Source organism: Centropristis striata, chromosome 13, assembly GCF_030273125.1.
Source record: "Centropristis striata isolate RG_2023a ecotype Rhode Island chromosome 13, C.striata_1.0, whole genome shotgun sequence".
In the NCBI taxonomy this organism is placed as follows: Eukaryota; Metazoa; Chordata; class Actinopteri; order Perciformes; family Serranidae; genus Centropristis; species Centropristis striata.
The window spans coordinates 30,898,247-30,922,829 of record NC_081529.1 but is presented as its reverse complement, the minus strand read 5'-3'; the positions used below and the strand labels follow the sequence as shown (position 1 = coordinate 30,922,829).

The window sequence follows — 24,583 nt, the reverse complement described above, 5'->3', positions numbered from 1 at the left end:
TTCAAACCACTAATGTTACAAAATAACTAGGGCCGGGACTTTAACGCGTTAATTAAGATTAATTAATTCCACAAAAATGTATGCGTTAAAAAAATTGATGCATTTTAATCGCACTTATTTTTGCACCGTGGAACGTTTCTCACTGGATGAGTTTCAGGCGGACCGATTATACTGGAGCACCAACTAGTGTTCAAGAGTTCAGACAACAACAAACCACAGTGAACATGAAGGAAGAAGCTGATGAGACCTTTGGTTGGCCCCGTGGATGATGGGACATTTTGTTACCAAAAACCAACGGATGGAAGCGTCGATAAGAGCATGGTTGTGTTGCTATGCAACAAGGAATTCACATATCACCGCAGCACATCCAGCCTCAAGTATCACCTCAATGCTAAACATATAGCAGCTAGCGGCTAGTGTGGTAGCTAGCGTGGATTGTGTTTTACTTAAAAAACCAAAGTATTCTAGTTTACAGAAGGTCTACCTACCTATAGGCTACCTGAATTTATGAAATGTACTATATTTCTAAATATGCTATTGCTACACTTAATGGCAAAAATTGCACTGGTCTGTTGGACTTGAACAAAAATAAACAATATTTTTGTTGCTTAAGCATATGTATTCAGTCATTATTCAACGGTATACTAAAAATCCATGTGAAAAAAATGACTTCTCACTGTTCTCAGGTCAAATATTTATATGCGATTAAAACGCGATTAATTTCGATTAATTAATTACAAAGCCTCTAATTAATTAGATTAATTTTTTTAATCGAGTCCCAGCCCTAAAAATAACACAAACAAACTAACCAATCATGGACCTGTTTTCCTAATTTTAGGAACTAAAATACATTTAGCTGCTGCTCCCTGTCAGCAGTACTTCACTTAGCTGTTATTCTCGCCTGCTTTTCCAAACGGACCGACCACCATCTACTGTAGGTAATAGACTGAGTTGGAATAAATACCTTATACAACCCCTCTTGACTCATCAGTCATCAATGAATCATGAACCAGTGCAAACAGAATGCAATGTATCTGAAAAATCTATAAATGTTGTCACTAAACCAAGACAAAAGACAAAAATTGACCTGAAAGTGGTGCTCACATGATGAAGCAGGAGAAACAAATCACCCCGCTGCCTGCCTTCCTCCACCTTTACATCATTTCTCTCTCTGGTTCTGTTTATTACTGCTAGTGCTGTGGTGTTTCTGTACTGCAGTGTGAGAGTGCCACCTCTTGCTACTTGCCTGCCTGGAGTCCCTTAGAGACACCTTTGTTTATTTCTGACTACACAGCAGCAATGCAGTGAACCAGCTAACAGATGAAATTGTTGCCCTACCAAAACATGTTATTATGGTGAATAATACGGCTGCCAACTCAGCCCCCACAGTGCTATTAGACACACTAATGCACTCAAATGGAGAAATAAACAGTGCCAGCAGATGCACACAGATGCACACCGGTCATTGTTAGTTTGACATATAAATACCGTGGAGAAACGCTGAATGCTGGCTAGCTTTGCACGAACTGTTATCCCATTGCTCTTGTCTTACGGCACTCTCACACATTAACTTTATGGAGTTTTGGGCTATTTTGTCCATTTTTGAATCCTTTTTGTGTCTTTTTTGTGTCATTTTTGGTAATTTTGTGTCTTTTTTTGGTAATTTTGTGTCTTTTTTTTTGTCATTTTGTGTCTTCTGTGTTTTTTTGGTCATTCTGTCGTCTCATTTTGTGTCTTTTTTTAGTCATTCTGTCTTCTCATTTTTTGTCTTTTTTGGTCATTTTGTGTCTTTTTTTGGTCATTTTGTGTCTTTTTTTGCCATTTTGTGTCTTCTGTGTTTTTTTTGGTCATTTTGTCTTCTAATTTTGTGTCTTTTTTGGTCATTTTGTGTCTTTTTTTTTGTCATTTTGTGTCTTTTTTTAGTCCTTTAGTCCAACATAAAATGTGATTTTGAATATTTTTTCTACTTTCAAAACACTGTCATGCTCAATAAAGAATTTTAAATGTTGCAAATGCAAATGTGAACAAAGGTTGCAAATATAACATATAAGAGGGTTACATTCAGTTCTATATCATCAACAAACTGAAACTGGCCTCATGGAGTTTTACAGCCAGAACTTTAGAGGTAAATTTACAGTAGGGCTCCACGCTGCTTTGTTTTCTAGTCTGGATGTGATGAAGAAGTCTGGATTTGGTGCTTTTGGAGACTCCAGAGGGTTAACAACAAGCCTACAGTGGTTTTATTGTATACTTATGCTAATGTGTTAATCAAGTGTGCAATCAATAATTCATCACCTGCACAGTGTTCAGCAGTTGAAACAACAGCCAGCCGGAGGCACCTTGTCTCCTCTTTGATGTCTTTATTCCTTGCTGTTCATTATCTGAGACCAGGAGAGTACCTTCTCCTCTCTGCACGTTCAGGCCTGCAGTTATTAATATTTGATGGCTTTCACTTCATAGCATAGCAGCTAGATGTCCAGACAGCTTGCACTCAGGACTAGAACATGTCCACTGTACTTTCTCTGAGGCTCTGTCGCTACAACCCTGTTATGCTATCTGACCTGGTTAGAAGCCCACATGATGCTTGATGAAAGAGAAAAGGGTGTTAGGAGAGGTTTGTCAGCCTGTCTTCATGTGACCGTTTCTTAGGATAACAGAAGCTTTCAGATGATCTTTATCGTCTCGCATGAAGCTACAGCAGCGGTTGCATCTATTTTTCTCTCTGTTTCTCTTTCTTTGTCCCTCTTACACTCTTGTCTCTCCTCTTGAACTCTTACAGGAAGAATGCAAGCAGATCATGGCACGCCAGAAATCTAACAGCCAGTCGGACTCACACGATGACGAGGTTTCTCCCCCACCGCCCAACCCCGTCGTCAAGGCCCGGCGCCGCAGGGGAGGGGTCAGCGCCGAGGTCTACACCGAAGAGGATGCTGTCAGCTACGTACGCAAGGTCAGACCTGGAAGATGGATGAATACGCAAACATCTATTCACAGAAACACTGCAGCTTGCACATACCTGCACGCAAACGCTTGTTTATACAAAGTCATTAACAAGTTTGCACACAGATACATGCAGTCAATGCACATATATACAATAACACTGTTTTTTGCACAATTCAAACATGATAACAACAATCTAAACTAATTGAATATGTGCATATCCAAGGTCAGTTTTAAAGGCTGATTCCTTTTACATTTTTTTTTTCATTCAGCCTCAAAAAAGCAGTGATGTAGGTTACCATGGTCAGCTAAATCAGCTTCAATCAGGTTATGAATAAAGTGAACACTTACCCTAGCTGAGTCAAGGTTAGCTGTGCTAAGTTTGAAAATCCCTGTATAGAAGCTAAGCAATGTGCCACATCAGTTTAGATCCAAAAGTCACGATAGTCATTATATCATAAACAAACTAACCATTTCGAGGCAGCAGTAAACCAACAACTCCTCCTCCTAAAATTACGGTTTTGTCAGAGGAGTCTGGTTGTTTTGAAGAGAGTAATATAATGGCTTCAGTTTTCCGTAAAAGGCTGTCTGATGACAAGCTAAAGCAGTTGAAAATATTTGAAGTATAGCACATCCTTAAACTGATAATATTTTTTTTAAGTGGCTAAAACAAATTCTGCTGCTGCCTCTGGATATAATGCTCTCCTCAAAGTAACCAGACTAAAGCAAGTAATAATTTTACCTGCCAAAACTTGTTATGGATGCAGATATGGACTAATGCACAGGCGGCAACCTCCGGGTCTGAGCAGGGAGGCAAACCAGGAAGTGCCTTAAGCTGCATTCAACTGAAAATTCCAGCAGGGGGTGCTAAATATGGCTGCAAAAACACTACGGTCTCAATCGCTAGTAAAAAAATTTCTTCAAGACAATTTGATGTTAATTGTTTGACAGGTCACTAACAAGGCGAGCTGTCATCAGGAGAGAAGCAGAACAATGCGTATCCATGGCAACGTGTAAAGTTATATATAATGTTATATAGTGTACTGTATTTTCACTTAATGACAGTTTATTTGAACTTTTTGTTCATTAAAATGTCTTGTTCAGCGTTTGGTTGGACTAACAGACACTCCAAGTAACGTACATTTTGTTTTTGTTTTTTGTTAGCCAGAATGAACATCCCAGTTAATGCTAATGCTATAATTAGCAGCAACTTCTCTCAGTCAGGTTGCCGGTGTAGAGAGGCGTGTGTAGCAATGTAAACACCCAGAAACCTACATCAGGTAATTACAAGGAAAAATGTTATATTGAGATTGGATCTGAATACACAACAATAAACTACTGGGAAGCTACAGAATGATATAAAAACCTCAAAAACAAATAAACAAATAGAAAATAATGCACCCTCTGTTTAAAATAAAGTGTAGTATAATCAAAAATATGAAGCGAACATCGAGGTTGATTGTTGTTTACCTGTTGGACACAGAGCTGTCGTTCTGTTGACGCCCACTTAAGAGCACAAATACAAACACATTCATCGCAACATCGTGACAGTGGGAAGGGAGACGAGCTGTGTAAATTTATGACAGCAACTAATGGCCACACTTGGCATCTCAGTGAATTTATTTACAGCAAAACACACAGTTTGTGAGTCAGCAGCTGAACAGATGTTCTGCACAGATGCTGATTCTCTACTTAGTGATATTAGATTGACTGTGATAGACTCCCACTCGGGTTTTTGCAGATAATTGTCATCTTCATCATGAAATTTAAAGATGTGCTGAGTAGAATTACTGTTTTTATTCATACTACGTTCTTGTTTAATTTGCTGAGTAGTTTAGGACAAGGTCAGTTTATGTACATGCTCACAAGAAACAAGGTTATTCAGAAAAATCAGGTTCTGCTGGAAATAACATGTAGAAACTGACTTGTTTGTTGCTTTAGAGGCTATTTTGTTTCAGTTGAAGTCTTTGAATTAAATGATTTTGAATGCAAGGATGCATCACCATATGCAATGAGATATCTTGCTACCCTGACGTCTTAATTCTTCGTCATGCATACATGTAAAAAGCTGATTTTAATAAACACACTGCCAAGAATTTAACTTACTCCAGGAAACCTTAAGCTGGCAATACTGGATTTGTGCTATGTATGTTAAAAAAATCTGTTTATACATAATAGATACACTGCTTGACACAAAATACCAGAATAAATTTAAACATTTTTGTTGTATTCATGCTTAGATTTACTCTACATCCCTAGTTTTTAAGAAAGTATGAAGGACAATATGGTTGAGAGATAAAGGAGAAAACAGGCTAAAATAATATTCCTTTCATAAAGCGACTCCATGTTTTCTCATTCTGGACAGCAAGGCGGCTGTTGGAGTTATCTGTCATCTTGCAACTTGTCATATTATCTCCATTCCACAATTTAATGGCGCTATTGGAAAGGGCGCTCTTTCGCCAGAAACTATAACTCACCTTTACGCACACACACACACACACACACACACACACACACAAACACACACACACACAAACACACACACACACACACACACACACACACACACACACACACACCCTTGTCATTGTGTCATTGACATGCTTGTTCATTTGTAATTAACTTGACACGCCTTTAATTGCTGGGTAATGACAAAACTGTATGAACCCCCGTCACCACGCTGTAATCGCATGGCCGCTGGAGCATGCAGTGTGTGTGTGTTAGTGTGTGTGTGTGTGTGTGTGTGTGCATGTCAGGTGTGTGCACACACCCACATGCATTCGTGTTTATGGCTTTGAGGTCTCTACCAGACACTGCCGTTATGTTTCGTGGCAAAAAGCCTGCTCCCATCTCCAGCCTCATTTTCTTCACTGTCTCTCGCTATCTCACAGACTGATACACACACATGAAAAAACCTACACACACATGCAACGATTCATGCCGCCACGTCAGCCATATGTGAAAAAAAAGTTTGTTCATCTGCTCACTCAGCATAACAGACCATCAGAGACAAGTGAATTGAAATTAAATTAGAAGATGAAAGCACATTATTGCTTCAGCATGAGAGAGCATTTCAACTGGCCAGCACACTTCGATAACACACACACACACACACACACACACACACACACACATGCACATATATAAACACATACACTCAATGTGCCAACATCTTCCTACATCATCAATTCCATTAATGACTCCAGCGTGAAAGTCAGCAGCTGTTAAACAGAACACAATCAATTAGCTAACCCTGCTCATCTGATTAAAAAGAGCTTTGCTGTGAAGCGCCATGACTCTTAACAAATTGTGAGGCCTGTCTGCCCGGAGATCACATTAACGGAATGAATTGCAGGGCTGGCATCAGATTGATGGGAACTAGTGTGGACACCCTCTAGATGAGAGAGGTGGCAACAAAATCTGAATTGCGTCAGATATTTCTTTCAACTTCAAAGAGTTTGTTTTGCATTAAATGAAAAACTTTGACAAGCATGTACTACAACTAAATGGAGTGCACTTATATAGTGCTTTTATCCAAATCGCTCACCCATTCACACTGGTGGCGGAGGCTACCAGGGCACACTGGTGCCACCTGCCACCATCAGGAATTCATTCACACACCGATGAACGCAGCATCGGGAGCAATTTGGGGTTCAGTATCTTGCTCAAGGATACTTCAACATGTAGGCTGCCACAGTCAGGGATCGAACCACCAACCTTCCGATTAAAGGACGAACGCTCTACCAACTGAGCCACAGCCGCCCCAGCTAACATCAGACTGTATGTACTGCTGTTGTAGATACTGATGGAGCATTAGCTTGCCAGTAGCATAAATTCATGTTTCACTTTTCTTACTTTACTATTAAATACACATGTAATATAACGACAGAAGTTTGGCTGCTTGCAGCATAACTGGTAAATTATTGTTTATTGTTTATTGTTAAAAAGATCCCCATTAGCTGTCACCAAAAGTGGGACGAGCTAGTCTTCCTGGGGTCCACAAGACAAAACAAAAATCACTTAACAATTAAACATTGTAGACATTATTATATACATCATCAGAAATCATTCAGAATAAGTTATTACATTCATATCTATTACATTAATTCTCACTTTCATACAGTAAATATGTTAATTCACTACTCACAAATTTAAATAGTGCATTCTCAAGTAATAATTAAAAGATACTTTACTATTCAGTTCACGTATATTCAGTGGGCAATTATTCCAATAACTGATAAGCACGATAAATAACTTTTCTCTTTAAGGCATTTGATTTTGGACATGGTAACATCATCTGACCACCATTAGCTGACCTTGTCACATAAGAATGAACCTGATCACATCTGACAATTTGGTTATATAAGAAAACAGGTTGAAAAGAATAGATAGTGTTTCTAAAAAATTTTGTTGTATTGCACGCCAACCTGTACTCTACCATTAACCAGGAAAGTTGACGGTGCATACTGATAGTGTTTGTTCTTATGGAACAATGTAAAACCAACCTGGCAGCTCTGTTCTGGGCAGTTTGTAATTTCCTTAGTTGACCTTTAGATGCGGAGGACCATACAGGTGCACAATAATCCAGGTGACATAAAATTAACGATTTAGCCACCTGTCCCACAATATTTGGAAGTCCATCTTTTCCCAGTTGGGAAAATGATGGAGGTAGTCACCGTTTTCATTTGTGGACTGCCAGGTCCGCTGCAGCAAGTACTCAGCCTTAATGGTACGCAATCTACCAGTGTGAGCCATCGGGACGCCCCGGAGAAAACATTTTTAAACAACCAAAATGTTACAATGAATTTTGATAAACTGCAAACACACCGTGAAAGGGTCATATTTCTAAGACACACATTGCACTGTAGTCGAGGCCTGTCAATCACAAGGTAGCCCTGCCTTACAGCATTCCCTTCTTTATCTATTCTTTCTATTTTACGCTAGTTGGACCTTGATTTAAAAAATGAACTGTATTGGAGAAGACAATTTAGATCACAACCTATTATGTAAATGCTTACTGAGGTAATAAATCAAGTCAGAAGTAGAGTCATTTTCCTATTGACTTACATACAAACTGACTCTTTTTGCAGCCAGTGCAGTCGCCCCCTGCTGGCCATTAGAAAGAATGCAGTATTGGCTTCACTTATCAGGACCTGAGGTTACTGTTTGATTACTTGAAGAAAAAACCTCTCTGGAATAAATCTTTGGCCCCTCTGCGTTCCTGTGTCCTCCTTTAACTCCAAGCCAGACCAGCCCTCTCTCTCTTTCTGTCCACTGAGTAGCCAGTCTTGAAAATTGCAGATAAATGAAATTTGGGTACTTTTTTACTTCATATGTGATGTGGTTGTGTGTGTATCTGTGTGCAAATTTGTGCACAGCGCTGCGTGGTCGTCTTCATGTGGAGACATCTGTTGCTTTAACGTAATTACAGCCTACCCCCTCCTCTCCCTCACCACCAGAGACAAAACACATGCACACATGTACACACTACTCTCCCTCTTTAAAATATTTTGCAGTGAGAAACGGTTGAGTTTAGTCTTCTCACTCTTTCTCTTACTTCTGCCTTTTTCTCACCCGATGGTGAAAGCTTCTCTTCTAGGATGCCTCTTCATAAATACAGACTTCTTTGGCTTTGTTGTGGCTGCAGACTTTTGCCATTCCCTTTACACACACACACACACACACACACACACACACACACACACACACACACACACACACACACACACCACAGAGTCTGGGACATGAAAATGCATGTTTTATGAATGAGTTCAGGCCTCTTCTGAATTTTTAAGGGCTGTGTGACATTTTGAGTGTAATCCCTGAACAGATGGGCTTTCCCAAAAATACACAGACACACGTGCGGGATATTCCTTTCAGAGTTTGCCAATATGCTGCTCTTTAATTACTCCTTTTTGTCTGCTTTTGAAGTCGGGCCTATTATGTGTTTGCACTGGTTTGTTTCATGTGTCCACCTGCGTAGTGTTGTTGTAGTGTACTTTACTGTAATGGATATTACTTTGCCTTGTCCACACAGGTGATTCCAAAGGACTACAAGACCATGACCGCCCTGGCTAAGGCCATCTCCAAGAATGTGCTGTTTGCTCACCTGGACGATAATGAGAGAAGGTACCAAACATTTGTGACCCTACTGACTCCTTTAATGGCTTTGTATCCAGTGTGTGGTGCCAGAAATCAAAATGTGTGTGTGTGTGTGTGTGTGTGGACTATGAGTGCATGCTGGTAAGCTGATAAAATCATAAAGAGGCCGTTGTTCCTGTTGAGTGCATTGCCCTCACGGCCACTGTGTGCCAGTGTTGCCTGCTTTGGGAGCATCTCAAGTCTGCGGAGACACGGAGAGGTGACGGATATAAGCAGGAGAGGAGGGGTATGCAGTGGTATGGGGGCGACTGAATGTGTCTGTGTGTGTGTTGTTGGTTGCTATAGTAACCTGTCTGTATGTCAGTATCATGTTGTGTATTCAGATATGGGCGGTGGTGCTCAGAAATCAACGATTCTCCATAGTTGTCTCAGAGTTAGAGGGATGCCAATTTCCCTCCATCCCTCCCTTTTTTTTTTTTTTTTTACCATCTGCTCCTATTCATTGTTCTTTCACATTCCTCCTCTCTGCAACCATCCTCTCTCCATCCTTCCATCTGTCCCAGATCTCCAGTGATGTCTGGGTCTCGCTCTGACTTGGGAGGGAGCGCTGTGGGAAAAAGGCTCTCAGGTGGCTGGCGGTCCCGCCCGCCAGCCGGAATAGTGTTTCATTGGCGGGGAGAATCCATTATGCCCCATGGAGAGGAAAACACCGGAGCTTTCCTGTTGGCTAAAGCCCACCAAACCCAAAACACACACACTCTTTCCAGTCTTTCGTCAGCTGACAATTTACCGTGCTTCCTTGGCACAGGCACGCAGGCCTCTGATTGCACGTCAGTGCTTCTGAAGCAGCCCCGAGCAGAGTGCAACATGTGATGGATCCGGACAGTCTAGAAAACCATGTACTTGGGTGGCTGATGTGGCAGATTAGAGTTACACCACAAAGATATGTGGCAGCAGACCGTAAACCATCAGGTTTTAATGTACTCGAGGCCTCTTGGCATGCCAAGCTATGCAATTGCGTCGTCGTCGGCCCATGAGACCATGCATGATGTAGAATTTATTCGACTGGCTGTCATGTTAGCTGTCTCGCTACACACAGCGAGCATCAGCCATTAATGCAGCGCACACAGGAATTCGTTGTTGTGTCATTTGCGGGTGAACGTACAGCTAGCAGCGCTGAAGGCTCTTAGCTCGTGAAAAGCTTGTCTGATTCGCTAGATTGTTCTGTGACATGGCAGTTAGTTGGCTCTGCCTTTGTCTAACTCTCTATCCACCTCACAGCCTCCCTCTCTCTCTTCTGCTCTTCCTCACTCTTCACTTGTGCTTGATGATGCTGGACGGCTGGCTGGTGGCTCGGTCACATCGCGGTTATGTTGCGGTTGTCGCGCCTAGAGCCCCTAACGACAGAAGCATATTGATGTATGGCCAATGTGGTCCTCCAGCATTAATGAAAAACTGCACACAGCAACCAGCAGGCCTTTGCACACGGCTTAGCTGCTGCACAGCCCAGTGTATGCTCTCTCTAGAGTCACGATACTAAAATTTTCAACTCGATACCGATACTCAGGAAAATACTCGATACTCGATAGCATTTTCGATACCACAAGGATAAAAACCCCAAAGTTTAACAGAATTTTTATTAACAAGATAAATGCAACATGTAAAAATTCACAGAACCACAGGTTAAATATTTATAATAAAAAAACAGTTGTGCAAAAAGAAACTGCAACTATGATAACAAGCTTCGGGTCTGAGGTAGTGCAAAAAATACGTACTCTGCCACAGCTCTGTTTATTTTCATAGCTTCTGGGGACTTGGCATCATATTTTCGTTGTTGATCATGATATCCGGATACAACGTTTTAGTATCGATACTTTTTTGAGTGTCTCCAGCAGGGTTGTCAAAAGTATCGATACTCAAAAAAGTATCGATACTAAAACGTTGTATCCGGATACGATACTCATTTTCAAAAGTATCGAGTATCTGAAGCTTGTTATCGTAGTTGCAGTTTCTTTTTGCACGACTGTTTTTTATTCGAAATATTTAACCTGTGGTTCTGTTAATTTTTACATGTTGCATTTTTCTTGTTAATAATAATATTTCTGTTCAATTTTGGGGTCTTTGTTTTAATCCTTGTGGTATCGAAAATGGTATCTAATATTTTCCTGAGTATCGGTATCAAGTTGAAAATTTTAGTATTGTGACAAACCTACTCTCTAGTAAAGTTAAGCACAAAACTTCAGCTAACAAGGTGCATCTGTGACTTCAGCTCATCCTGAATGTTGCGCAATAATCTGCCTTCTGTCGTGACATTGATGCAGTCACAGTATGGAGTACATTGGCTTCTTTAGATGTGCCAGAACTGTCAGAGAGTGACGCACATCAACAGATGGAGTCTGACTGCAAAGTCTCTCCGTTTCTCACTCCTCCCTCGTTCTGCAAACAGCTGGCCGTTTGGTTTATCAGATGTTGTCTCCAACATGTGGGCACATAGGGTGAGAAGGTAGTGACGTTTGACCATAGCTCCTGTCATGCCTCTGTGCTCGACATCAGGGGGACGGGTCAGTGAACACGTCACGGGATGACAGACGGTTACGTGCAAAAACTTCTGACGTCTTTCTCTCACTGCTGGAGAGCATTGGCAAATACTTTTTGAAACATTCATTAAATGGCTAAAAAAACAACAAAGGGCCAGTGGATGTCCGTGTGTCAAGGAAACATCTTGTGTGATTAGTCACTCAGCAGTTATATAAGCTGAACACCACACGATTTGTTCCCCCATTAGCACTATATTATGCTATCATCCCCTTCAGTAATGAGCGAGATCCAAAACAATGAAGCCCTCTTTGTGTCTCTGCTCTCGCCACTGCTCTCTTTTTCCTCTCATCACTTTTTTCCCCCTTTGTAGCTTTCTCTTTTTCCATGTTGTCTTGTCCTCTCACTCAGTCTTAAGTTACTTCTCTGCCTTTCTAGGAATCCAGGAAGAATGTTCTGGTTCTGTATGTGGTACTTTTTTTTTTCTTTACTGGGATTATTAACAGACACTACTTGACAAGACCGACTTTTTTTCATTTTCAAATTCAAATTCAAGTTTTTGCTCCTGTAGCAGTTGTATATTATGCTGTGGTTATGCACATCTGTGTGCAGTTTCATTTTACAGCACAATCCAATCTCATACTCTAATGGATACCAATCATAAGCTGTAGTTCTCTACATGGATGATGATTTATCTCTGCCAGTCCAGGACCACCACGAAGTCTGATGTACAAATTGAAACGTTCAAAATGTTTATAACTAGTAAGCATCTCTGATTCCAATACTTGACTTTTGACTGAAATAGTGAAAAGAAGAACTGAAATGCAAGTTAATGTGTTTCTTCAAATGCAGACATTTGAAAATTGGGTTTCAATCATTTCCTGGTTACATATTTACTTTGGAGACATCTCTGAAAAATGGACCAATCACATTTCTCCTTGCTGCCTGATTGACACAAAATGGTTAAATTAGACAACCATTTATTCCTACTAAATAAATTGCATTCCAACAGTTCCAGTTTTAAAGCCACTCCTCCAAAAACCCATATATACAGTCATGGAAAAAAATATTATACCACCATTTTTCTTCCTTGTTCATTTTAATGCCTGATACAACTAAAGGTACATTTGTTTGGACAAATATAACAAAAACCACAGAAATAGCTCATAAGAGTTTAATTTATGAGCTGATATCTAGACATTTTCCATGGTTTTCTTGATAATAACCAAAATCATCATCTTTTATTATTATGTATATGGGTCAGTGACACATAAGGTTTGGCAAGATGTCAAATGGTGTAACCACAAAATATATATATATTTTTTATTTATTTATTTTTATTTATTTTTTATTTCCCACATAAAGCACTCACATGACAAACCACAGAAAAGGGGGAAAAATAAACAAATAGCACAGCACACAGACAAGGAATACACCAAAAATAAAATAAAATAAGATAAATAAAAATAAAAATAAAACAAAATAGTTTTTAAACAAATTGTTTTTTTAAAAACAATATTAAACTTTTCCCCCCCTGCACTGTTTTTAATTGGACTTATACATATACTAATTACTTCATTTTAAAAAACATATTTCTGAGTATTTATACATTTACACATCATCATCCGTCAATATTGAGCAGAACATATTCTTAAAACAACCAATAAGTTTTGTCAAATTATGTAAAATGTGTTATATACCATTGTGTTGCAATGTAAACATGGATTGTATTTTTTTCTCATTTTAGTTCACATTTGTTTTCCTGTATATAGATATAGATATCACATTTTTATGGAAAAAAAATACTGGTTTCACCAACTGACAATGGATTAGATCACGTCATTGACCCATATACAGAATAAATGTCTTTCCAGAAGAAATCTTTCAGCAGTGAAGCTGCCCTATCAGCCTTCTGTTGGGGCTGAGATGACTGAGTGTGTAATTACAGGAATGAGCCAGACCGGAGAAAAATGATCCAGGAGGGCATCTCAGGACAAGCAGGATATTACTTAAACTAAAACAGAGTCAGCGAGTGGTCTGAGCTTTGATCATATCCTGTTTTGTAAATGTTTGCCTCCCAGCTTCCATTGTCAGCAATATAACAATGTCAGGGCTTATGTGTGTGTGTCTGAGTGCCTTGTGGAGAGAAAATAAAGCAGAGAATATAGAGGGGGAAAGGCAATTATTTCCTCTGTAAACTAAACCCTCAGATTACTTCCTTTTAAATTAAGAAAGTCTGCCTTTGTTCCACCTGAGCTCAGGTGACAGTGAGAGGCAGAGGAGGAAAGAGGGGAATTAAAAAAAGAAAGCAAAAGAGCCTCTCTGGGCTCTCCCTTGTCTCTCTGAACAGTTAGTTTTCTCTGAGGCGATAAAGCAAATCCTTCCCCATAAACTATATAAACAGGAGTTGTAATGGAGATAGAAAGATGGAGAGGTTGACAAGAACAAATATGTAGAAGCTTTGTACTTGTACGAGGGTGAAGCAAACACATGTGCACAATCAGGCAACAAATACCACCATCACTACAAAGGATGACAGGGATTACTTTATCATGAGAAACACACACACACACACACACACAGAAAAACGGCATTCCCCAGTATGCATGTCAGACTGTGTTCCCAGAGGCTGCTCCAGCTGGGAGCGTGGAGTCTTTGATTAACACACCATTCCATATGTCAAATTTTATGGCCTCAAAGTTTTTGAGCTCCGTCAGCCGCATGTGTGTGTGTGTGTGTGTGTGTGTGTGTGTGTGTGTGTTGTCCATCTCTCCTCAGCTGCCTGGAAGTGAAACCATAACACATTTCTGCCCACCAGATTTCAACTACACACTGTTTTTGTAATTAAAAGGCAATTTCTTTCAAACATTTGGCGAGCCGGCTGCAGTGATATCTCCTCCCTCTTTCTATCAGCGCACTGCAAAAAAGGGCTGTCTGAAAACAAGATAAAAACACTAAATCTGAGGGAAATTATCTTGCTGCATGGACAGATATTTTCACTTGACAAGGTTTCTTGAATTAAGATTGTTAAATCTAGAAATATTGTTGAACACTTAAAATAAGAAATTAGCTGTTAAAACAAGATAAATTATCCAACACTTGTAAATCTAAGTTTTGTTTTTTTATCTAGGTAAGAACCAAATAATTTGCAGTGCATCAGCTTGCTCTACCTGGACTATTAACAGGGATTTGTTCGGCCCTTCTTTGCTCAGAGCACAGCGGCCCTCGAGAGAGAGATGACACTCCTTAAAGTGTTTTCCTTGTTTAATTAAGCTTGTGGAATATTTCTGTCTGTCCTTCAAGGAAATGCAGTGCTGACTGAAAGCTCTTGAGATTTACGGGACATATTTATTAGTAGTGCACACTGTGTAGTATATTGAGAGGGGACCCTTATTAAGGGTAACATTGCCAAATAGAATGCTGGGTACAGCTCGCTCTGCATTGTTTGTTTTAGTACATTCAAGAGCAGATGAAGGAAGAGAGACCGCATATGTTACATTGTACAGGGTTCGTACGGGTGCTTGAAATCCTTGAAAATGCTTAAATTTTAATGTTGTATTTTCAAAGTTTGAAAAGTGCTTGGATTTTGGATAAAGTGCTTGAAAATGCTTGAAATTCTTACTGTATTTCTCGTGTAATCTGACTATAGATAATCACATGTTTAATGAAAAAAATACTAAATTGAATATTGAGATTAGCAAACTGGAGAATATTTTGTAAGTAAGTAATAAGGCATTGTTCTCGCTTTAGATCCCTTTAGCTGCAAAAAGCATAGGTAACTGTTAACAAGTGCATAGTTAACTTATAATAGATGAGCAATAAAGTATATTTTAATATCAATAAGCAAACAAAAGATTAATAAAGGCATGGCAAAGACATAATGGGTGGGTTATGGGTGTTTGTAATGCTATTGTGAAGAATTATAAGATACTCATGAGGCTTTTATTAATGTTCTTATTATAAATCTCTTATAGCCTGCTATTAGCTGTATTATAATGCCATTATTAACACTTATATAGGCTTATAAACACACAGTAATGTTAATAAGCATCTTGTAAGGACTTACAAGGGCCTTATTACTTGTCAATTAATGGTTATTACAAGGACCTTAAAGTGTTACCAAAACTCTCATGGTTTGTTAGGAATAAAAACTGTGAGGGAATGAACATAAAGTGCACCATCAGGGGACAGTGTCTCCATCTGTTTATCTCTCCGACCTTGGCTTGGTGTCTGAGTCTCTGCCATGCTGTGGCTCCCAGCGGGCCACTGGGTGGACCCCTCTATTTGCTTCCCATTAGCTGCCATAATGACCTCATTATGATATGCCCACACAAACAGACACACAAGCGCGCGGGATAAGCTGGGAACAGGTGTTTGATTTCACATTGTGCTGAGCCTGCTTAGCGAACACCCAAATCAGCCTGCGAGCACCTGTCCCAATACTGTAACCACACCGTAGCTGTTATCATATCGACTGAAACTATTATCTCATCTTACAATCTGGATGTCTGATTGTTCTGTTTTGGTTTCAGCTAACTACCAGCACTCAGATGATCGTTTTCAGATTAAAGGTTTCGATAAGAACGGAAAGAATCGGGTCACGCTGTTTTGCACCAATTTGGATATCAGACCCAGACCAGGCTGTCAAGTTTACAGGCCTGTGTGTGTTAATGCACGTGCACGTGAACGCACACAGCCTGTTTGTGCAGGTGCACCCTCAGATGAGATTTGCCAGCCACTCTATCTCTGCACCACTTCCTCCTGTTAAATGCCCATTGAGAATCAGTCTTTTAATACGGTCAATAGCGCTATCGCCTGTTTAAACACACATTCTTTGAGTTCCTACTGTAATAATGTTTCTTATCTCGCTTCCTACTGAAGTGATATGAAATAGCAGCAGACTGTGTACTGTGTGTCAGTTTTTCTGCACACCTGGATAAATGACCTTGACGATCTACAACTTACTTTATGAGAGCAGCGATGGAGAGAAGGCAGCAGGGTTGTCACGATACTAAAATTTTACTCATACTCATAATACTCAGAAAAATATTCGATACTCGATACCATTTCTGATTTCAAAAGGATAAAAACAAAGACCCCAAAATTTAACAGAAATGTTTTTATTAACAAGAAAAATGGGAATTGCGTCAGATATTTCTTCCAACTTCAAAGAGTTTGTTTTGCATCAAATGAGAAACTTTGAGATTTACAAGCATGTATTACAGCTAACATCAGACTGTATGTACTGCAATTGTAGATACCGATGGAGCATTAGCTTGCCACTAGCATAAATTCATGTTTCACTTTTCTTACTTTACTATTGAGTACTAGGGTTGTCACGATACTAAAATTTTCAACTTGATACCGATGCTCAGAAAAATATTCAATACTCGATACCACAAGGATAAAAACAAAGACCCCAAAATTTAACAGAAATATTTTTAACAACAAGAAAAATGCAACATGTAAAAATTAACAGAACCACAGGTTAAATATTTGTAACAAAAAACAGTTGCAAAACTGCAACTATGATAACAAGCTTCAGGTCTGAGGTAGTGCAAAAAATAAATAAATACAATAAACAATAACAATTAGAGCAATATTTGTGTATGCTTTGCACAATATTAGGCAAGCTTGATAAGTCGACTTTTCTCTGCTTCATTCTGGGACTTCGAGAGAGAAAATAACACTTTTCGTCGATACTTTTGAAAATGAGTATCGTATCCGGATACTACGTTTTAGGCTACGTTTACATGATGACGGTCTGAACAGAAGACGCAAAAGTGGCGTCGTGTCTTCACTTTTTATTCCTCGTTTAGACGAGCATTTTCGGGAGGAAATCTGCTGCATACGGTGACGCAAAAGTGTGTGAAATTCGATTGTATGCAGCCAGGCGGCATCACTTAAAGCGATAAGAGCATCTTTGGGCATGCAGAAGTTTTCACGCCACACATTTTCATCAGCTACTCCTTCCACAAAGTTCTCCACCATCACTAGATCTCCCAGGTCTCGTCTAAAGCCGTCTGGCTCGCCTCCGACGAATTGCTGCATCCAAAATGTGATAGAGGTAATTACAGATCCTTCTCTGTTCACTAATACTATCTGTACATATCCTGTACATTTGGTGGAAAGACTGCTGTAAGTTTATTAGAGCTGCCAGAGCAGCTTGAAGGTCCGACACATGGAAATAATCCCACATGTTTGTTTATTTTCCTGTACTGGAGCATGTATGTGACGTAAACACATACGTGACGTGAGCAGATCTGAGCAGAGTTTTGCGTCTTGGCAGTGTAGACGGACACGATACGGCGGAGCGCATTTAACTTTTCCACTTTGGAGGGTGGTTTCAGATTTTTGCGTCTTTAAGCCCCCAAAATGCCGTCACCGTCTAAACGAAAGGCACTTCCGATAAAATATTTTGTCGTTTTTACCCGCAAGCGTCCTCATGTAAACGGGGCCTTAGTATCGATACTTTTTTGAGTATCGATACTTTTGACAGCCCTAGAGAGAAGGCAGGGAGGGACGGACGGATGCAGGAGCAGGTCTTTGAGGTCACATTTAGTGAGAGATCCATTACAGAGGAAGAGGCCTCTGGGAAATCTGTCAGAGGTGCATTTACTTTTCCCTTGACACAAACAAAACACACACAAATAGACACACGTATATGCTCATCAAGTTGTCTTCTCCTGTCCGCGTGCATTAGTCTAATGCCCTCATACCACTAAACACTCTCCTGGGGACAGCACAGACCCAAGAAGCCCTGCTGTCTGTCTAACCACATAAATAGTCTGGCAGGCATGAGGAAACCCTGTTTATCCCATTCCTTGAGCCGCCTTGGCAGAGTGTGCAATATTCTAAAATAACAGTCCCATCTGGTAATAGGAGTCTTTTCAGGTCAGGATCCAATTGTAAAATAAAACAAATACAGCACTTGGTCTTTGAAATGTGGACGACCAGAAACCTCAAAAACCAGAAAATACCCCAGAAGTGAAGCAATTTTATCCCAATCCATTACAGCTGGGCAATATATCCACATTGTGATGTATCGCTTTTTATTTCTTTGGATATCGTAATATTGTAAGTGTTTTCTTTTTCTGGTTTTAGAGGCTGCATTACAGTAAAGTGATGTCATTTTCTGAACTCAACAGACTGTTTTAACTGTTCTATTTTTGCCTTCACCCACCTAGTCATTATATCCACATTACTACATTACTATAATTTATCAAGATCTCATTGTGTAACTTTTGGGAAAGCAGCAATAGTCAATCCTGCAATATCATCGCAAAATAAAAATCAAAGTTTATATGATCGCAAATATTGAGATATTTGATTTTTTCCCCCATATGATCTTTGATCTTTCTTCCACATACCAGTGGTTCTCAACCTGGGGGTCGGGACCCCTGAGGGGGATCTGAGATCATTTATTTGGGGGTCGCCAGATGGTTGTAGAGAAAAACACAATAACTATTAAAAGTAAAATACCACATTGTAGAGTGGAAAAAATTAGTTTCATGTGTTAAATTCAGTGCTTATTAACCCATTTCTGCCCAAAGACTATATTTACTATGAAAAGGGACAATGCCACAGCATTTGTTCTGATTGGTCTAAAGTCTTAAAATGTGGTACGGACATACTTTGGGCAAGTATCTAACAATACAAGTTTGAAATGTATACATCACATTATAAATCACACTTTTATCAATAAAAAATAAGGGGAAGAGCGAGCATTGTTTTTATTGATGATTTTTACAGTTTGGTTTTTAATTAAATAAACATGGTGTGTTTTACATGTAACCTAAGTTGAAGTAGTTTTCTTATTGTGCCCAGTGAATGTGCACATTAAAAAAAGCATTGTATTTTATGCATCTGTATCTACAGTAGGTATAATAATATGTTAATTCCAGTACAGGAGAGACTTGATGTTCTTTGAAATTAGGTGGAGAAAAACTATCAGCGTATATATCTTTATCAGCAATCAGCCGAAAAAAGGTTGGAAAATATCAGCATTTTTTTATATCAGCATCCAATATTTTGCATCCCTAATTTCAAAAGGAGCATAATCGATACAACAATCAAAATGTTGCAGTTAAAATGGTATGGCAAAGAATACAATGGGGTTTGTAAAGAGGTGGTGGTTACCTCATCCTGCCTGCTTTAATCCTCTAATTAACAAGCAGAGTAATGAGTTGATGAAGTGACCGATTAGTTGACCTCCGACCCCTAAACCCTGACCTATGCACCTTCCCGACTGGCCCCTGCCGATGGACAGGGAACATCTTTAGTGTACTGGCACTCTTTGTCTGTGTGTGTGTGTGTGTGTGTGTGCCTCTGTGTGTATGTGTGCTTGAGGAGGTGCAAAAACAATAATAAATAAATCAGTGAGCGACAGAAAACTTAAATAAACAAACAATAGCGGAGTGAAAGAGTGAAAAAACTGCCCGAGAAGAGATCCGCCTCATCTCGTGTTGCAGCGGAAGTTTATTTAAAGGCCCGTGTGAAGGGACAAAGCAACAAAGAGGACGCAATTTGAGATAGTGTGCTGTGTCGCCGTATCAGATGAACACAGCTCTCATCATCATATCTGATAGCTCGCTCATTTGAATCAGGATCCATATCAATAGATGTGGAACTTGAGCGCTGTGCTCCGGTGAACGGGTTCATATTTGCAACACAGACAAAAAGTCATACTGTAATTTTTTATTTTTATAAATTATGACTAAATGCAGAGTTACAGTGACTAGGGTTGTCAAAAGTATCGATACTCAAAAAAGTATCGATACTAAAACGTTGTATCCGGATACGATACTCATTTTGAAAAGTATTGATACCCCCTCGTGCACAGCATACAACCTCAAAATATTGTTATAATGTTATCGTTTATTGTATTTATTTATTTTTTGCACTACCTCAGACCTGAAGCTTGTTATCATAGTTGCAGTTTCTTGTTTACTTAGTTACTTAGTTACTGATTTTTATTATAAATATTCAACCTGTGGTTCTGTTAATTTTTACATGTTGCTTTTTTCTTGTTAATACAAATATTTCTGTTAAATTTTGGGGTCTTTGTTTTTATCCTTGTGGTATCGAAAATGGTATCGAGTATCGAATACTTTCCTGAGTTAGGGTTGTCAAAAGTATTGATACTCGAAAAAGTATCGATACTAAAACGTTGTATCCGGTATCAATACCCACAGTATACACAGTGTCAGTATACATAAGCATAGAGTTAATAAGTTTACATAAATGTTGGTGACTGAAAAGTGTTATTTTCTCTCTTAAAGTCCCAGAATGAAGCAGAGAAAAGTCGACCTGCAACCAAACAGCAACACACACAGCTGAAAATATTGTTGTAATTGTTATTGTTTATTGTATTTATTTATTTTTTGCACTACCTCAGACCTGAAACTTATCATCACAATTGCAGTTTCTTTTTGCACAACTGTTTTTATTATAAATATTTAACCTGTGGTTCTGTTAATTTTTACATGTTGCTTTTTTCTTGTTAATACAAATATTTCTGTTAAATTTTGGGGTCTTTGTTTTTAACCTTGTGGTATCGAAAAAGGTATCGAGTATCAAATATTTAGTATCGGTATCGAGTTGAAAATTTTAGTATCGTGACAACCCTAACAGTGACACACTACCTACATCTCCATCAACATCCACATGTACACAGTGACACTCAAAGTGTGCTGTTACCATGCAGCAGCCCCTAGGGGGGGATTTAGCCACACACACACATAATACAGATATTAACTATCTCTTGAATCATTGCTTCTCCGAGTCAGACACACTATTTGTTTTACTGGAAACAAATATATACACACAAACGAGCACAGGATTATTGTGTGCCTACATGCTTGGACACTTGTCTTACATGACCCCCTGCAGACGCCTTCCTGGCAGTAGTTAGTGCATGGGAAACAGGATGCAGTGGCACTGAATGGATCGTTTGTCAGTCTTCTCCCACCAAAATCTCTTCTTCTTGTGGTTTGCAGTGACTCCAGAGGAAGTGTCCTGCAGTCCCCGTAGTGTGCCTACTTGTGTGTCTTTAAGGTTTGTCTGTGTGTTCAGGTGGAAGGCCAGTGAAGATGTTTTACGGCGGGCTGTGCAATAACAGCATGAACAAATTAGCAGGTTTCTGTTGTGTGTTATTTAGTCTATTTGTTTGCGTGTGTGTTTGTGTTTCCTGTCTTCCTGATTCCTTCATTGACTTTCTGTGTGTTCTCATCATCCCCGTTCTTCCTGAAAGCCCGGTGGTCCTCTTTTTCCCCCTTTTCACCACTGTCTCTCTCTTTTCTGTCTTCCTGTCCCTCTCTCAGTCATGCAGGCTTATTCACATCTACATCCACACACTCTCCGTCCAGTCCCTCCCCCACATTCATGTGTAGTCTTCTCTCTCTGTCCCCTGCATGGCTTTGTGCTGCTGCCACAATGCCAGGGGCCAGGCGATGAGGTCACTCTCCACAGGAGACCTGCAGGCCTGACTGAACCTCGACCATCCCCACCACCATCTAGTGCAGAGGACTAACAGTCCGGCGGGCTTTCCTCCCCCAGCTCACTCCATCTTTCCCTCGGCTAAGACCACGTCACCTTTACGTTCATGCAAAACCACACGGCATGCACAAAAACATGTAATTTGTAGGAAGTTCACAGCATACATGCACAGGCTGCATGCTTGCAAGCTAGTGCACATAAACACACTCATACATGCACATTAACAAGTGCACGCGTGTGCACATACACACAATTACACACAAAACTGCACAGAACAGATTGCTGGAAACTTTTGTCCTCTCTCATACCCTCTGCTGTGTTTCAACCTGTCCCCTGCTGCCTCTTCCGCCCCCTGTCATCTTTCTCCATCCATCCCTCCATCCATTTCTCCATCCAACTTTTTAGAAAGTCATGAGTCATGTAGTAGTGTTAGTGTCTGGAGTCCTTTAAGAACGTTGTATTCCCTCCAAAATGTACCCCAGAGTCCTTGCAGGACAGTTTTCCAGCTCGCTATGATTCATCCGTGCCTTTTCAGCTGCTTATACCATCAATGTTAGCGTGTGTGCGTGAGTATGTTAGTGTGTATTTGCATGTGATTGCACGCGTTTGTGCACATGTGTAAATGTGTTTTCTCCTACATGTATGTGTGCACAGGTACTTATGTGCAAGCTGTCAGACTGATGCACATGAGTGCTGAAAAATATTGGTTAATCTGTACATGCATGCAGGTACACGACGTATGCATGTCTGTATAGCAGTAAACAGAGGAAGGGGAGATAAATTGGCCTCTGTATTAGATCTGAGCAGCAGTTGGATCAAATGTCAACTGTGGGAGTCGTGAATCACCTCAGTCTCACCTCAAACTCTCCAAACAAAATGGCCTGCATGGTTTAACTGCAGAAAGGGAAAGTCAAGAGGAACAAGTGTGTGTTTAAAATTGCTGTTAAAACTTTTAGGCTGAGACCAAGCATCAGCGGCCTGGAAGAGTGAAGCAAATTCTGAACTGCCTTAAACCTGCATTCTTGCTAGTGGCCAGCAGGGGGCGCCTCTAGTGGATGCTAAAAGGAGTCAAATTGTAAGAACGTCCATGAGAAAATAACCCATCTTCTCATTTGATTTATTACCTCTTTCTTTTTTTTTCCTAATGAGTTTATGGTCTCAGTCACTAGTTTCAAGTCCTCTTCAATACAACATGATGTTTATTTAGTAAATTATGGATCTATTAAACTCAACAGAGCAGATTGCACCAGCCAGGAAATCCGACACAGCATCAACGTCATACACTTCCGCCCCCTTTAAAAAATAAAACACAATACGCAGTTCATGCAGCCTAAAACTACTTCACATCAACATTACGTCTCGACCGGAGGCACCAGATCAGCAAACAATCATTTATGACATAACACATTCTCTTTATAAGGATAGATGGTCAGATCAACAGATCTTCCGTGTTGGAGAAGCAAAGTAAGCGTGTATACGGCTGGCTCGCTACGCTGCCGTTAAGAGTGGAAATCCCCAGTTAGAATTTTGATCCTGAAAGTTAATTTAAACACTTGAATCACTTTAAAATGCCTTGTTGTACTAAAAACACTTGAAGGAGTTGCCTTTTCATTTTGAAATAAGGATGCACCTTCACCCAGCTTCACCCTCTAGTCCAAATAACTTCTGCTTCCAAAAAAAACCAAGATGGCGCCGACCAAAAGCTCAGCCATCCAAAACCATAGTCCACATGACGGTCTGACATCAGCGTTACTACTCCCTCTTCTTCTTTAATACAGTCTATGGCAGGAACGTGAATGTTTGAAGCTCTACATTGTTTAAGAGTGAGTCAGGGAGTTTGTGATCGTGGACAGTGCCACGTTTCTTTTCATGTGAATGAACATGTAGGGTAAATGTGCGAGTGTGCATGGCAGTGACTTCCTAGCCAGTGTTTGCCCCTGCTGTGAGGACGTGGTGTTCCTGCAATCCTTTATTGCTCAGCCAGGCCCAAAGCACAACCCACACACTGACCACCACACATTAGTGTGGCCCAGCGCCCTGCAGAATAGCCAGAGTTGGCCCATGGCCTCCTATTGTATACATCCCGTCTGCTTTGTCTATGCTACTGTGATAGGTTCCAGTGTACAGGCACAGACAACAGTCTTGTTATAGCATGTTAATTCTCCCATGACCTGCTCGTCGGTTTGTGGGTGTCACTGTGGTTGAGTTTCATTTGGATTAGAGGTGCTCAGCCCATTTCCATGCTTGAGGAGTTTAAATGTGTGATGTCTCAGAGAGCTTGTGTTATAGAATTTAGGCCATCATAGAGCAATGTGGCGTTTCAGGTAGTTAGACTAATGCTGTTCTCTGGTTTTCTGCAGAACACACAGTGAATCATCTGTCAAGTGGGTTCTCAGCTTTAGGGCTGCATGACTGATGATTTTTGCTCTTTGACTCTATTAAAACTTCAATGACAATTCTGCTGTACTTACAGTAACATTCATAGGTGTCTATGCTCCTGCATCTAGAC

At 40.1% G+C, this 24,583-nt stretch overlaps 1 protein-coding gene across 2 annotated transcripts in view; it reads left to right on the top strand.

Moving 5' to 3' along the window:
* Positions 1-24,583, top strand: part of prkar1b (protein kinase, cAMP-dependent, regulatory, type I, beta) — a 107,266-nt gene that overhangs the window by 19,908 nt on the left and 62,775 nt on the right. For both annotated transcript variants that reach the window (XM_059347874.1, XM_059347875.1), the window contains 2 exons: positions 2,780-2,950; positions 8,978-9,069. In XM_059347874.1, coding sequence (XP_059203857.1) covers positions 2,780-2,950; positions 8,978-9,069 — 263 coding nt within the window. The remainder of the gene's footprint in view (positions 1-2,779; positions 2,951-8,977; positions 9,070-24,583) is intronic.